General features: G+C 32.9%; 2 protein-coding genes across 4 annotated transcripts; both read right to left on the bottom strand.

Annotated features, from left to right (window-relative positions):
* Window positions 1-1,146: 1,146 nt before the first annotated feature.
* On the bottom strand, window positions 1,147-1,888 carry LOC115980225 (non-functional pseudokinase ZED1-like). The gene is made up of 2 exons (XM_031102500.1): window positions 1,373-1,888; window positions 1,147-1,329 (listed from the first exon to the last, which is right to left on the bottom strand). The coding sequence occupies exons 1-2, from the start codon at window positions 1,886-1,888 to the stop codon at window positions 1,147-1,149; spliced, it is 699 nt and encodes a 232-aa protein (XP_030958360.1).
* Window positions 1,473-14,337, bottom strand: LOC115979439. Of its 3 annotated transcripts, XM_031101484.1 has the most exons (7): window positions 11,623-12,778; window positions 9,840-9,911; window positions 7,617-7,706; window positions 5,437-5,521; window positions 4,527-4,567; window positions 3,427-3,550; window positions 1,473-1,560 (listed from the first exon to the last, which is right to left on the bottom strand). In XM_031101484.1, the coding sequence occupies exons 1-2, from the start codon at window positions 12,576-12,578 to the stop codon at window positions 9,896-9,898; spliced, it is 972 nt and encodes a 323-aa protein (XP_030957344.1). In that variant the 5' UTR covers window positions 12,579-12,778; the 3' UTR covers window positions 1,473-1,560; window positions 3,427-3,550; window positions 4,527-4,567; window positions 5,437-5,521; window positions 7,617-7,706; window positions 9,840-9,895. The 3 variants fall into 3 exon arrangements, with proteins under 3 accessions (XP_030957344.1, XP_030957345.1, XP_030957343.1); XM_031101485.1 differs by lacking the exons at window positions 1,473-1,560; window positions 3,427-3,550; window positions 4,527-4,567; window positions 5,437-5,521; window positions 7,617-7,706 and adding an exon at window positions 7,867-8,111; XM_031101483.1 differs by lacking the exons at window positions 1,473-1,560; window positions 3,427-3,550; window positions 4,527-4,567; ... (1 more) ...; window positions 7,617-7,706; window positions 9,840-9,911 and adding an exon at window positions 14,249-14,337 and having other exon boundaries at window positions 10,495-12,587.
* Window positions 14,338-16,687: the final 2,350 nt, after the last annotated feature.

Genomic DNA, 16,687 nt, shown 5'->3' with positions numbered 1-16,687 from the left:
ATATCAAAGAGGAAGATAAAAGAACAAATTCAAAATATAAACTGAAGAACCAACACTTTAGGTTTCTTGGAATTAGCACCAAGCAGGAAAACTAAGGAATCTACACCAAAGTTGTTAGGAATCAGCACCTTAACAGCTTGGAAATTCCCTATAAATATCAAATATAATTAATCAAACATCTAATTTTTTTTTTTTTTTTTTTTTAAATCCAACTGTATCCTTTCTTATATAGCTTCTAGAAATAAAGTTCATGTACCATAAATTTCTCAACTGATAATAATCTAAAAAAGTAATCCCTATATGAATACAAAGTAAAATGAAACTCTAAATCAATCCAAATACAAAAGATGGCCAATCCCATAAGATGTGTTGCCCGCAACATCACTCCTTATAAATGTAACATTGGGCCTTAATAGAACTAAAAAATAGTTTGAAGCATTAGACAAGAGAATGAGCTGGTGCAAACAGTGATTGGTGAGGTGTAGATAAATGTTCTTTTTATTTATTTTAAATTTATATTTTTTTTATAAGTATTTATTTTAAATTTATATATAATTCAATAGTTATAACAATGAGAGAGAGGGGATTCAAATCCTGATTTACTTTAGAAAAGAGAGTAGACAATAACTCTAAACTAAAATGCTCTTGGCTTTGATACATGTTAATTTGGCATAAACAAGTAAAGAAATTTATTCTAAAAAGGTCTCTTTGCCATTTTTTGAAAATCCATGTTTCAGTGTTTGATTCTTGTTAGTTGCTCTTGGTTGTAGCTATTGTTTTGTTTCCTGCTGCAATTGTTGCTGACATTAAACCTAACTTTATCCCACATAAGTTGTAATATGGCAACCACTTTATTCAATGACTTTACTCTTGGTGACATATTTGTGTCTTCAAATGCTACATCAAGCATAGAAGACTTGAATAATCATTTAGGATAGAGCTGAGCTAAGGAGGCAAGACAGGCTCATAAATTTAACTGAGTTGTATTGAGACATCAATTATTGTTGGCCTATATTCTGCTGTATTAGAGATGCAACTCAGGCCAAGCATTGCATAATCAAGAAATTGTTTCTGGTTGATTCTTTCTGCCAGCAATGTCTTGTCTACAATTCTAATCAATAGATTTTGTTCAACAGAGGACTTCACTCAATCTGGTTGAAGGGCTTCATCATTACAGCAAGAAATGCCAAACCTCCTTCCAGCCAAAAGCTCAAATAGAAACAAACCAAAACTACACACATCAGCCTTCTCAGTTAAATAGCCTGTAACCACATTCTCAAGTGCAGCATAACCTATTCTGCTACATATAGCATCTTCTACATTGACCATCTGGAATAGATATTGAGAGTGAAAAATCAATCAACTTAGCAACATTGTTCTCATCCAATTTGAATTTGGAGGAATTAATGTCTCTATGGATGATGGGCCTGGAAAATGTGGTATGGAGATATGCTACTGCCTTAGCCATGTCCCTTGCAATCCTTATCTGAAACTTCCATGGTATTGGCTTAAAGTGGTCTCTATGAGTCTCATATATACGGTTGGAGAGAATGCTGTGACCTGCAAATTCATACACTAGAGTTGGATTTTTAGTCTCCAAGGCTCCAAGCAGCAACCAGAGAGCCTTAGAACATTGTTGAAGAATGCCTTCAACTGCAATGTCTTTACTAACAAAATTTTTTTCATCTCTAAGCTTCTTGACTGAGATTAAATGACCTTCCAGATAACCCTTGTAAAACTCAAAAACAACATCCTGCAGAAAACATTGGCGTTGGTCATAGTTGTTTGTTGCTCTTCTAAGCTCTTTGGCAAAGAAGATACAGATTGGATTGCTTTTTCCATTGCAAAACACAAGAAGCTCCTCTAATAATAGTCTTCCATCTTTCATAAATGACGTCTCCTATTTTGCTTTCCTCTTCATTTTCAAACATATATTCATCTTGTCCACCAAACCCTTAGATTATAAATTGGAATATTGATATACACACATAACATGTTAAGATAAGACGAGAAGAGGCTATAATCAGTTTCTAAGCAAAGACACTTAGAGGATATTGATCAATCTTTGCTTAAAGATCAAGGTCATGTCTAATTTAGATTGTGAATTCGGTTGCACCTTGCCACTATGGCAAAAATGAATTACAAGAATTTGAAGCATATTATACTATAAGAAATTTAAAAAAAAAAAAAAAAAAAGTTCTATAACCATTCTCATAACTTATGATCTGAATCTTTGAGTAATTCTGGACATCGTACGGCAGTTTGGACCAATTAGGTCATTATAGTTCATTTGCTAGATCAACAGATGTTTATACCACTTTAACAGGAGGTATCCTTTTCTTTTAATGGGATGCTCCTGCATCACATTAAAACACAGGCTATTTCATTTTTACTTGGTGAGAAACTAAATGAAACTTTTAACACTTTGCTGTTACTATCTCTCTCACTCTCTTCCCTTTTTTTTTCCCCTAAAAAGTAAAAAGTCAATTCTTTTTTTGCAGCACAGGGCTAAATTAGCTGAGTTTTTCACATACAACAAGGGAAAACCAAACATTGCTGGTATTAAAGGGTCCAGCTTGCCCCCTATTTGAAATTAATATGAATATATTATAATGTTCTGGGTCATATTCACTCTGCATCATCATCTTCATATTCATCTTAACTCCAATTCCTTTATTTTTCTTTAAATTTTTAATTACCAAGGGACCTATGGAGGGAGCACTATACAAATTGGTGTGCCCTTTTCCAAGTTTGCCTTCGAAAGTTGTACTGAAAGTGGATCGTTGAGCCCAATATTTTGTTAATGTCTTCGTTTAGTTTTGGATCTATTTTCTGGGGTTTGGTTTTCTTTATCAGTGTAAAAAGCTCATCTTTTTCCCAAGGGAGATATCAGAGTTGTGTGATTTCATGTGCTGCCAAGAGTGACGCTTGACAGTGTTCTTGAGGGAAAAAACTTTTAACCGCATAATAAGTTATAGGTGATGTGGCAGCATCCCATTAAAAGAAATGGATATCTCCTGTTAAAGTGCTACTGGAGGTAAACCTGACCCTGTTTATACCACCTTAAGGAATTTCCCATGAACACCTTGTTGATTGAATTTCTGAAAAACACTTATGATAATTACTTTGTTTAAAGATTATACAAAGGTGCTAATTTGTTGAGACATGAATCTGTGGGGTTTTGAAGTTGAAATATGGACCTAGATTTGCCTCAAAACATACTTAATTAAATAGCAGCAAATCAGTAGGACTATGAACACATAATATTGACTACGATCACAAGTATTAAAACAGCATTATCCAAGAACATAAATCTCAAAATATCATGATCTAATAACACAAATCTAGAAACTCAATCCCACTTCATAGGCATGGAGACATATATAATAATTGAAAACTAACTAAAGGGTTCCAAAGAGAATGTACCTTGTTGTACCCAGAGAAAGAGAGATGCAGCTATAACATATGAAGCTCCAGAATTTGGTAGCTTGTGCATATGGAGTCTTACTCTTATCCACTTGACAATATCATGAGCTCTATTATATAGTACCTATCAAAAAAATAATTTCAAAGAGACAAGGCAAGGGCTTACTAGCAAAATTATAATGACAAGGCAGGAAACTTGTGGTAAATTTCATCATAATGACTTGTCTGTTTCCTTGGAGTTGGACTTTCTCTTCAACAAAGACCAAATTGAGAACCAAACCCAAACAAAAGGTAAAAGAAAATAGCGTTTGAAGAGATCAAATTTGTGGACCAACTTTCTAATAATCTTTTAGTTGAAGGTGAGGTTTTCAATGTTAGTCCTGTTTCTCTCAATTGCATGGCTTCAACAATTAGAAATGTAATATCATAATATTGACTTCGTGTACTTTTTTTTAATTGCATGGAAGTTCTTGCAACTTTTTATTACTAGTATTGCTCTTTCACAGTTAAACTTGGATAATTTAGCTTAGATTTGTCCACAAAATATAAAATCTATAATTTAAATAGAACCCTAATAGTTTTATTTTTTAGTCCTAAGAGTCTTGTAAGAGCCAACATCTTCGCTAGAAATAGAGAGTCTATGACCCATCACTGTTATGGCACCATCTTCAGAGCTCACTAATCAGTAATAAAGTGGAAAAATAAAAGATTACACAAATATATGCAATTCATCATTTGCAACAATAAAAGAAAAGCTGAGTTACACATGTAACAAACCAGCAAAGGCTACAGAAATTTCATCATTATAGAATTGTCCACAACTTTTCCCCCCTTTCAGGTTAAAGAAATCAGCTGCCTTCACTTGCTTGTCATAAAAACCATATACAATTAAAATGAATAAATAGTGCACAATACTTTTAATTCCTTTGTGAATGTTTGACATTTAGTAGAAAATTTTCACAAAATACATGACTTTAATCAATCCCCCCCTGTCAAACATACAGATCATAATCTGAAGTATAGTTGTTTAAAGAAATTATAAGACTGAAACTCTTACAATATTAATCAGGTCAACAGATGAGTGAAGGAGTAATTTCTACCTGGATGCTGACATCATACCTCCAATGCTCCAGTGGGTCCACTGCCAAAAGAAATTAATAGCACGTAAGGGAAGTAAACAAAAAGAAAATGATTTAATTCATTTAAAAATCAAAGGAAAACCAACCTTTCTAGGTTTGGCTACGTGCTTTTGTATATTTTTATTTTCTTTAAGATTGCATAGTTGCCCTCAAAGATTATTTTGAAGGCCATAACTTTCCCCTTTATGTAAGACAAATTCTCCATACTTGGAATGCAGCCAAGTTGATATTTTTTGGCATATCATGCATAAGCAAAATAGCATACATCTTTTAGAAGCAAAGATCAGCTTCACATTTTACTAAAAATTGCTTCCAGAAAATTCCATATAGCTTCAAAGAATTTGTATTTAGGAACAACTATTCATTATGGTTGCAACAAAATAACAAGCTAATTTACCAAAAACAATGTTGCATTTTTTAACTTATGAGCCTAAGCAGCTTGTATATTATGTAACTGCTGCAATTCAAGATTCGAGGTTTCTAAGAAGCTTTGTCAAAAAGGTAGGATACACCCCAAACACCACCCATAGCCCTGAAATGGTCACATCATCAGCATAATTGTCTAATTAAATCTCACCATCTTCTTCTTTGGGGCTTGGGCTGGACTGAATCTGATAGACCATATTGTTGGGATTGTCTGTTTTAGAAATTTTTTTGGTTTTATCGGGCAGATATGCTCACTTTTCAGTTTCAAACTGGTGAAGAGTACTGCACCGTCTCAGGCATATATAATCTTAAGATTAGGAAACTTGAATCAGGGTATGAAAAACCACCATGAACATAAAAGTTTTTTTCCTGCTTCAGCAGTATTTCAAAGGGCCACTAATGTATTGCTATTGAGCTACCAATGGAATCCAACTAAGTTTCTAACCTTTAACTACGTGTTCAACATAATAACGCTGCCAATTTGTATAGTGACATCATTCTTGGTGACAATTTCATACCTCCACCTGCAACTTTAAAATACAAAGGTGTAATACAATTCAATGACACAGTTGCAACTTGGAACATATATCTGTACTTCAAGTATACATTTGTTTTATTGTAGACAGGAAAGAAGATGAATTTGGATGAAAATAAGATAACAAGACGAAAGATAGACCGATCTATTATCAAAAGTTGTTTTGCCACATCAATCATTGTTTAAAGCTCAATACTTTCTCCAATCTTAAATTGCAGTTAAAAAATAAGATATGCTTAAAGCTCAATACTTTGTCTGAAGGATGATCAGAGGAAAAAGATAACAGATCCTCAACATGTGAAATAATTAGATTTGCTGTAGGTGGAAAAAGTTTGGGGCCATCTTTTTTTAATCCACTACGTGGAAATTGAAGAGACCATCCATATATAATTTTATTCACGTGACTTAGTTAATGAGTCATGTGACTTGTTTAAATAATACATATGAATAGTCTTATAAATTAAAACGTAATGAGTTGGAAAAGATAGCTCCAAACATGTTTGGAGCCAAGTTTTGTTCAGGGTACGATTATTAAAATCTGTTAGGCACCTTTGAGGGGCATTTGGCTCAAGAAATACGGGGAGACTTTCAGCAAGTTCTACACTTCCAAATTGCAATAGATCACAATGGAAAATTTGCAAATGCTAGTTCCAAGTTTGGAGATCCAACAGACTATGTTTTCTTTGGATGGAGAGAAGGCCCCAAGCCCTAATGGTTTCACAGCTTGTTTTTAAAAAAAACTTGGCCTGTTATCCCTTCAGATGTAGTCCATGCCATCCAATCATTCTTCAATTCAGGTAGGTTACTTCAAGAGGTGAATGCAACAATTATGACTCTTGTCCAAAAAGTGAGCAACCCTTCAAGTGTGGGCCATGGGGGAATTATAGACCAATTTTTTTTTTTTTGGTTGAAATATAATTTATAAGTGCATCACAAAGAACTTGACTAAGACTTAAAGCATGCTTGAATGATATTATTTGCCCCAACCAAATTGCCATTGTGCCTGGCAGGAATATGGCAGAAAATGTGAATAAGGCCAAGACAGGTGTACCATCAAGGTGGAAATTAGGAAAGCTTATGATTCAGTGGAAAATCTGGAATGGTAGTTTACTTTTCAATGCCTTCAAGTTGTGGATTTATTACCACTCCTACATACTATGTGAATCTAAATGGAGGACTAGCGGGTTATTTTCGAGGAGCCAAGGGGATGAGATAGAGGGATCATTGTCCCCTTAATTGTTTCTGCTAGGAATGGAGTTCCTAACTCAGGTGCTAAAAAAAGGATGCTTGGTTGCAAGGAATTCAAATTCCATCACAGATGTGAGAATATGCAGCTTATTAATCTTTATTTTGAAGACAATTGAATGATTTTCACGAGAGCTGATCTACTCCCAGTTCAATGAGTGAAAAGCGTTTTGAAGACTTTAATAACAAGAAGAATAAATGCTTGGACATTTTAATACTTATCCTTTGAAGGCAGATTGAAGTAATACAATCAGTCTTATTTAGTGTGTCTTCGGGAGGTGAGTGAGTGGATGTTTCTTTTTTCTAGGTAATTTAACACAAGATTTATGAAGAAAGAAGCTAAACTGTGCACAACTATAAAACGGGTTTGGAATGACTTGCATGCACCTGTCACATTTTTGTTATTCTAAACAAAATCACGCTTAATGGAGTACAATCTTAAGTGCGGCCAGAGTTGTTCCAAAGAAGACAGCCATTTCATCAAACAACAGGTAAGCAATATGCGCATTCCCTCCACCACATTGGAGTAACTAGTTGATCCAAATCACGATACAGACCTTTGTAGCAATTGGGTTTTTGATCTTCTAAGAAAAAGATCTCAATATTTATGACAAGAATATGCTCCAATTAACTTGTGTAACAATTGCTATTTGCCTAAGTTATAACAATGGCATCAAAAGTTGAACTTGTACTAATTGTGTATAAGCAAAAAAATGAACAAACAAAAACACATTATAGTGATTTAATTCCAAAATGTGAAAAACACTCAAAACTTAAAGATACATAAATAAAATAAAAAAAGATTTCCTAAATAACTTAACTTAAGAGTGTAAGAATGAAATTACCTGAGAATAAGATGTTGAAATGCTTCTCTAAATTTCCACCCAGTATATTAAAATATTGTTAATGAACCCCACTAGAGGATAAAAGACCATCTGCATCCACATATTTGAGAAAAAAGGAAGAGAGTTTAACTCAAAAAGAGGAAAAATTGATTTGAATATGACTGAAATGAAATTACAACAATGCTACCTACAAAAAGAAATTTCAATGATATGGAAGAATAAAATTCAAAATTTGTAAAAATGCATCACTCAAAAACCATACCCCAAAGCTTGATCACTTAGGTACAAGCAACATAAAGTTTTAACAGGGCTCCAAATGAATGCCAATTGGTTCCTTAACCTCACTCCATCTCTCAAAGACTATAAATAATGGTGCAAAAATAAAATAAAATAAAATAAAGGCTCAAATTCATATCAAACCAACACTTCGGTCCAAAAATTTGAATTGCCATGGCAAATGGTTTCTCTACATCTACTAATGTCCAGAGTAGTGACCTACAAGATGACATGGGACAGGAAGCCATTACATGAAGAAGTTCAATTAAACACAAGTAATTGGGAAGAAAACAAAAGGGAGGAAGAAAGGGTCCCAACATAAATAAGTGTAGCATCTTATAACATGTATACTTGATTATGATAGAGACTACATACCAAATTATTACAAAATGAGTTAACATGAGTAACACAAGAAAATGAGAACAGTTTTGAATTTCATGGAAATGTGATCACTGTTTTAACTTTTAATATAAAATGAAGGCCTAGAGGTCAAGTGTGAAAACAGGTGTGCAACAATATGTGCAAATAGCATTGTTGTGCTTACATTAGCCAATAGCTTAAAGTTTTGAGTATTATATGTCTCAAATAACTATAGTATTGCTTTCAAAAGCCCTTAATAATAATGAAAATATATATACCCACATCATTCAATTTGAAAATTTTAGGTGAAACAAAGCCAAGCAATACTAATAAGCTCATGAGCTTCATCATTGATATTTATGAGCAGGTTTGGTGCTTTGGTAATTGAACGGGTATGGAAGTGTAGAAACCAAGTTGTTTTTTAGAACAAATTTGTGGTTTATGAGCACGTTTGCAAAAATTTGATAAGAATCTTTCATGAGCATTGCAAACAGAGCAGCCCACTCCTTAGCTAGATGGTCTGTGCTTAACTCTATTTTTGAATCTTTTGATTTAGGGAATAGCCCATCTGTTGTTGTAAATGTAACCTTGGAAGAGGCATGTCAGCAAGTTATTGGCAGTCCCATTGCTGTTCTGTCTTTTGCCTGTTTTGGTTTTCAATAAAGTTTTTTTTGTTAAAAAAAAAAAAAAAAAAAAAAAAGAAGACCGTTTAAACAAAAAAGCAATTCTTAGAGGGGGAACTCCCTCTAACCAGTCATTCCTTTACGGTCATTCCACCACCCATTCTTCTCATGGTCACTCAATTTTCCTTAAATCAATATTATTCCAATCTCAAATTAGAAAGCTCACTGCGGCATCAAAACTTGAATGACTCTGCTAAGTAGAAAGACTCAAGATAAGTATGGATCTTGTTCTCCATTATTCTTGTCTTAATCAATTAATCAGATCCAGTATAAGATTTCTTTGTTTCTTCAATGCATTCTGCTTCAAGCAATAGTGAATATACTCTATCCCCTGCTTCTATTGTCCATCTAAATACTCCATCTCAGACCATTCCATCAAAGATAAACCCACCTTTCCTGTAAGTGCCAACATCTTTGCAAGAAATAAACAGTCTATGACCCAACACTGTTACCCACATACAAGGTTATAAAATGAATCCTTGAGTTGCTCTACCATTTCAATTTTAATCAGCTTTGACATCTTTAGAGCTCACTAATCAGTTATAAAGTGGTGAACTCAAACATTACACAAATATATGCAATTCATCATTTGCAACAATAAAAGCAATGTTGAGTTACATATGCAACAAAGCATATCAAAGGTTATAAAGAAATTTCACCACTATAGAATTGTTCACAACTTTTTTTCCCTTTCAGGTTAAAGAAATCTGTTGCCTCCACATATGCTTGTCGTAAGAACTATATGCAATTCAATGAATAAATAGTGAATAAATAGCGGATAGAATTTCAGACATTCAGAAGAAATTTCACAAAATATATGACTTTAATAAATCCCACTTGCTAGACATATACACCACAATCTAAAATATATTTGTTTTTTAAGAAATAAGATTGAAACTCTTACAATATTTCTCAAGCCAACAGATGGGTGAAGGAGCAATTTCTACCTGGATGGTGACATCACTTCTCCAATGCTCTGGTGGGTCCATTGCCAAAAGAAAATTAATAGCACATAAGGGAAGTAAACAAAAATAAATTGACTTAATTGATTATAAATTCAGAGGAAGACCATCCTTTCTAGGTTTGGCAACCTACTTTTGTGAATTCTTATATTCTCTAAGATTGCATGGTTGCCCTGACAAACTATTTTGAAGGCCACAACTTTCCCCTCCCTCTAATACGATTTCTTCACACTTGGAATCCAAAAAAGTTAACATTTTTGGCATATCATGTATTATTTAAGCAAAATAGTAGACATCTTTTAGAAGAAAAGTCCAACTTAAAATTTTACTAACAATTACTTCTAGGAAAATTCTATATAACTTCAAAAAAAAAATTATTTAGGAATAACTATTTATTATGGTTGCCACAAAATAACAAGCAAATTTACCAAAAACAACGCTGCATTTTAAACTTATGAACCTAAACTACTTGTATATTTTGTAATTGATGCAATTTAAGAAAAGGTTTCTAAGGTGTTTTTCAAAAAGGTAGGATACACCTCCAAACACCATCCATTGCCCCAAAATGGTCACACTATCGGGAATTGACCAATGTCCCAACAACTATACAAACATAAGCACCAACAACCAGCTCAAATGTTGTTCAAGAACCCAAATATACTAAAACAAATAGAGAAAAACCCACCTTAAGGTTAGTGCCAGCATCCAGATTGGTATGTTCAATGAAGAATTTAGCAAGTTGCTTGTAGGACTAAATATTAAATTTAGTAAATGTGACAATACATTAAATGTTGTGGCCATTTGAGTGGTACGAAACAACAATCCTAATAAGCTAAGCTTAAGTTCAAAAGTAAATAAAATAAATTAAATAGAATAAGAATTACAAATTTCATGCACCAAAAATTCTGTCTACTTTGTTTAGTATAGAATAAAAATTTAAACAACATTTTTCTTTCTATAAACAATAATAGTGCATCTAGAAATTACATTAGGCACATTGATAAATCAAATCTTTGCAAGAAGTATTGCATCTATTACATTGAGGGTGGCCTTTGATTTTCTCAATGAAATTAAAGGTGTGTAGGTGACAAACAAACGTGTAAGAATCTCCAGGCAGATGGCCATTATATGTGTTACATGAGATTTGGGTCTTCCCCAAGAATACATTTGGTATGTGCAGGATAATCGCAATTTTCACAATAGTAGAACCAATGCTTTGGGTTGCGTTCTTCTTCACATATATGACAATAATATTCACCGGAGTCATCTTCAGCAGTATAACAGAGAGTGAAGGAATGCTCATGTTGTTTGTACCTTGCAGTTTGTGGTAGTGTAGCACATTTGAAGTCCAAAGCAAAGTCACAAGTGGTACAACGGAATATTGGGGAAATTTTAGAATCACAACAACTACAATTATGTTTAGATTTTATGCTTGAGAGAAGAAGTTGATGCTCATGACCATGGTGGATAAGGATATCTGAGATTAAACTACATGGAATATTGAGACTAAACGCGCATGGTTTACAACTATAATTGAAGCCAGAGCAAAAACGATCACAAGCATAACACCAAAATATACTCCCATAAGGTGATTTTGGGAAGAGGGTGAGTAAGTGTTGATGAAGCGGGTGTCTCTTTTTCTTTGGTAATTTAGCACAAGATTCATGTAGAAAGAAACTACAATTTACACAACCATAAAAAGGAGGGAAAATAGCTTGTACGCACCCGTTGCATTTTTCATTATTCAGAACCTCATCATCCGAAAGTTTTAGCTCATGCTCATGACTGAAATGTTGAATTTCTGTGGCTATTTTAGTCCCGTCCTCCCCCAATTTGATATTTTTGACTTCGTAAGCTAACGAGTTAACAGATTGATCCAGCTCTGAATCTTCATTCTCCCCCTCTTTAAGTTCCAGCAAATTTTTGTTGTCCCTATTTCTGTAGTCCGCAGCACAACCGAGATGAGCAACGAAATCGCATCTGGAGCAATAGTAAAACCCAAAGTTTGTGTTCACTTTTTGAGCACAGAGCTGACAAAATCGGGAGTCGGATTGATGGAGTTCAACTTCAAGAGAAGAATGGATGAGGTGGAGGGGGTGCCAGTGATATAGAACTTGGAGTGTGCGTGGCAAAGAAGCACAAGTATTATGAATGCAGTAACTACATAGGGCACACTGATTAGGTATACCCTCGACTCTTTTGCCGCAAAGGTCACAAGTGAACGACATCCACTTCCAAAAGGGGGTTAATGGGTGGTGGTGGACTTGAGAAGATTGGATGGTGGGCGGTAAGGAAGCACATGTGGCGTGAAGGTTGAAGTCGCAGCGGTAACAGCGATAAGTGTATTGTCCGCGAGATTCATTGCAGACTTGGCATTTGGTCTTTTGTTTGTGTTCTTCTTCAGGATAATGTGTCTTTCCATCAAAGAGAATGAGAGGATGGATTGGGTGCAAGGGATGGTGCAACCCAAGCGACAATTCCGCACATGATTTATGATGAACGTATTGCGGTCTCCACCAAAACCATCCAAGACTGCATTCTTTACAATAGTAGGTAGGGCCATAAACTGATTCTTGGCACCCACAACAAGTAGCTTCACCTCTTGCGTCTTGTTTGAAGGCCAAGGGATGGTTTGAATGGGAAAAATGTAGAAGGTGCTGCTGCGGCTGCGGCTGCTCCATCTTGTTGTTCTATGACATAATCATCAAAATAGTGATGCGTCAGAATTGGTTTCGAATCTATCTAACAACACACCATTTTCTTTAAATTTCCATGTAAAATGACCCATTTTGGAGTTTGGATTTTAATAACAAAAACTGATGATTCAAAGCTTTTGGTTTGGTTTGGGTTCATACCCTTACTTACAGAGCGTATACAGAGGGATTTGGGCGTGAAGAGTTGTTCAATTCGGACCAGATTGTTTAAAAGGCATGGGTTTGGCTCGGGTGGGTATTTTTGTTGGGTGGGTCTTTTCAATTGTGCAATGTTAAAACTGAAAGACATAGACATAGGATTAGGAATTCTATAAATTGATTTTATTATAATAAAAACGTGATTTTTTTACTCGACTAGAAAAATATTATTTCTTTGGATAAATAATAAGAATAATGGCTTTTTTTTTTTTTTTTTATGTGTCTCTTTCTTTCATTCAATCACTCTCTTTAATTTTTTTTTTTTTTTTTTAATGCTCATTCTACCACTCCCTTAATCTTTATAATATTTTGACAAGATTTTGTAGCTTAGTTCAAAAAAGAATGTAAACTATCTTTATGGGACAAAATTTAATAGGGATTAGGTTCTTCTAAAAAAAATAATTTGCTAAATCCACTATTGGAATAATTTTATTTCCTACAATTACCTTCCTTACCAAATATTAGTGTGATCTATTCTTTCTTTCAAATATTATGGTAATTGGGCATTAACAACTCACTAATCTATGAAAAAAAATTTAGGTTTTTTTTTTTTTTTTTTTTGGGGTATTCTTCAACACAATAAACAACTAATTTTATAGATTTAATAGTAAATGACAACTAATTATTTTAAAATTTTACATGTGATTAACCTAAAATAAATATCAAATAAAAAACTTAGAATCAAGAAAATAATGACTTATAAAAAAAGCAATTAAGAGATATAGCTTTCATCATCCAACCAAAAAAACATGATATACCTTTTGTTATCTCATAGTTTAACAATAATATATCTCACAAAACTATAGAGTCAATTCAAGTCCAATAAAATATTTTCATGTGAAAATGTTTTTCGAAAAAAAAAATTTCCAAGTGTTTGGTTGCATTCCTAAAAATACTCTAGAAAATATTTGTAAGTGTTTAGTTGTATAAATGTTATGAAAAACATATTTTCTACTACTTTAACACATTCACATCTCCCAAGCACATATATAATAAAAAAAAAAAAAGTAAAATTTTAGATTTTTTAAAAAAAAAACTGTAATCAAGGACCAGCGGTTAGCGATAGTGGTTGGCCACCAAAGACTAGGAATTTTAGTGGGGAGTGGGGGGTGGAAGTTCAATTGATGAGTTTGGGCGACGTGAAAAATGGTTTATGAAAAATAAAAGTATAAACTAATTTTCACCATAAATGCTCTTATCTTATGATCAAGTGAAAAAAAAAAAATTTATAGTTGACCAACATTTTCAGTCACCCCAAGTACCCGTAAATGAGGAAAATGTTTTCGTGAAATCAATTTCAATCAAACCAAACATAGCCCAAATTTTACAACGTTTATGTTTATATGAAAAATTTTAAGCAAGCAAAGTAATCTATAGTTTATAAATAACAATAAAACATACACACACATATGAACAAATTTGTAAAAGTATATACTTACAGCAAGAATTATACAATTTGGCTTCAAAACACACCTAAAAAAAGCTTCCAATTGGCCTCAATTTTGAGTTTGTTGAAGTTAAGTTCCTGTAACATTTATCTATAAGTACAAAAAGAAAATGACATCAGACACAAAGGGATGGGTGAATCCAAATGTAGATGGATCACATACGAAAAGAAACAGAGAGAAAGAGGGGCGCAATGCGTGAGAATTGGTTTCAAATCTAACGACAGCATTCTCAATTTTGATGTAAAACGATTGATGTGGAGTTTGGTTGTGAGAGATATTGAGGTGATTATAGGATTTTAATTACTTGGGTCTAATAAAAGTAAGTACAAAAATTGGATTTTTAGAATGGAATTAAGAAATTTGGGTTGAACTATTGTTTGTGATTAACTTATAATAGATATTACATAAAAACTGGATTCAAGAAAATAGTTATTTAAGTGATATTCATTTTATCAAAAGATACATTAAATGTAACATAAACTAAACCATTTAGCGTCAATTTCAAGTGCAAAAATGTAGAAACTGTTGCGGCTGCTCCATCTTCTTGTTCTATGACATGCACAGTCACAGTAACAATCATAGATATAATCATCAAATTAGTTAAGAGAAAAAGAAAGAAAAGGGCATCAGATGAGACACAAAGGGGGGTGGGTGATTCGAAATGTAGATAGTCAGATGGATGAGATTCACATTAATATACGAAAAGAAACAGAGAAAGAGAAAGAGGCAGGTAGTGATAGTGATGCGTCAGAATCTATCTAACAAACGCCATTTTCTTTAAAGATTCAAAGCTTTTTTTTTTTGCTAAATAAAGATTCAAAGCTATTGGTTTGGGTTCATACCGTTAGTTTTAGAATGAAATTAAAGAAATTTGGACCTGATTGTTTGAAACTTAAAATTTAGAAGTCATGGGTTGGGCCGGGTGGGTATTTTCAATTTTACAATGTAAAAACTGGTGTGGGGGAATGTTAAAAGTGAAAAACTTAACATTTAAAAAAAAAAAAAACGAAACTTTTTTATATATTAACAGCAATGCACCTGAAACGTTAAATATAAATATTATGTCAATTTTACCATTAGAAATGCAACAAGGTAATTTCTTATTTGTAATTGTATAGTTTCTACTTGAATAAAGCTATGCCTTTTTTCCATTAGATCATTCTCTTAATTTTTTTTTTTTTTGGTTGCTCAATTTATCACTCCCTTAATCTTTATGTCTTTTAATATTTTGACAATAATTTTAAAACCCAATGACACTACCGGGTGTTCTTGATGAAGAAAATTTAGGTTAAAAAACCCTCTTCCCCACATATAATAAAAAGAGGGAAAAAAAATGAGTTGTTAACTTTCACGAAGGAATTTAAATTATCTTACTATCAATATGAGACAAAATGAAGATTTGATGAGGAATAGATTCAAATTAGACTTTGGGTAATTTTTACAAAAATTATATTCCTCAAAACTTTTATTTATAACAATAGTTTGCTAAATTCATTGTGGAATAAGTTTCTTTTCTACAATCATCTTGCTAAGGTTTTTTTTTTTTTTTTTTTTCAACTAAAAAGGTAATTAGGCATTTAAAACTTACTAGTCTTTATTATTATTATTATTTTTGGCATGTAATCTTTTAGATTTAATAGTTAATTACAACTGGTTATTTTGAAATATTGCTTGTGATTAACCTATAATAGATATTAAATAAAACTTGGATTCAAGAAAATACTTACTTCTTTCTCAAAAAATAAAATAAAATAGTTACTTAAGTCATATACATTTTATCAATGATACATTAAATGTAACATAAACCAAACCATTAGGTAGTAATATCTCTCACACAAATATAGTGTCAATTTCAATTGCAATGAAATGTTACCACATTTAACATCTATATGACAAATTTTAAGCAAGCAAAGCACTCTATCATTTATGAATAACAATAGAAACACACACACACACATATATGAACAAATTTGTAAAAACAATTATCAATACTTACAAAAGGAAGATATAATTTTGGCTTCAAAACACCCTAAGAAAGGTTCCACGTTAGCCTCAATTTTAGTTTTGTGAAATCCAAATTCATTAGAATTCATTTAGAACTTCTACTATATATAGAGGATTATTATGCCATTGTTCCAAAAAAAAAAAAAAGAGAAGTAGGCAAAGCAAAGCATTTGTGCTTGCTTGCCACTTTAGGGTTGTATGACTCATTGGAACAAGAGAAATAAGGTAAGGTATTTATGATTTGCTTGCCAAATTAGACTTATATATTCTCTTTTATTTAATCTTTTTTTGATCCATGTCCAGAATTCTTACTGCCATTTACATTATCTTTCTTTTTGCTTGCTTGTCCATACTAACACTTTCCACTATTACATAATTGCAGCCACTAAGAACTGTTCAGTCACCACCATTGCAGCTAAAGTTAAC

Source organism: Quercus lobata, chromosome 3 (genome assembly GCF_001633185.2).
Source record: "Quercus lobata isolate SW786 chromosome 3, ValleyOak3.0 Primary Assembly, whole genome shotgun sequence".
NCBI classification, from domain to species: domain Eukaryota; kingdom Viridiplantae; phylum Streptophyta; class Magnoliopsida; order Fagales; family Fagaceae; genus Quercus; species Quercus lobata.
Note: the sequence above shows the minus strand (reverse complement) of the source record. Positions and strands in the feature narration are given on the sequence as shown.

Bases quoted from the DNA above. Each gene is read 5' to 3' on its own strand.
- LOC115979439 (XM_031101483.1), bottom strand. From the start codon at position 12,578: ATGGAGCAGCCGCAGCCGCAGCAGCACCTTCTACATTTTTCCCATTCA.
- LOC115980225 (XM_031102500.1), bottom strand. From the start codon at position 1,888: ATGAAAGATGGAAGACTATTATTAGAGGAGCTTCTTGTGTTTTGCAAT. The intron at 1,330-1,372 runs GTTGCTAAGTTG...TATCTATTCCAG, and splicing joins TCAAATTGGATGAGAACAAT to ATGGTCAATGTAGAAGATGC.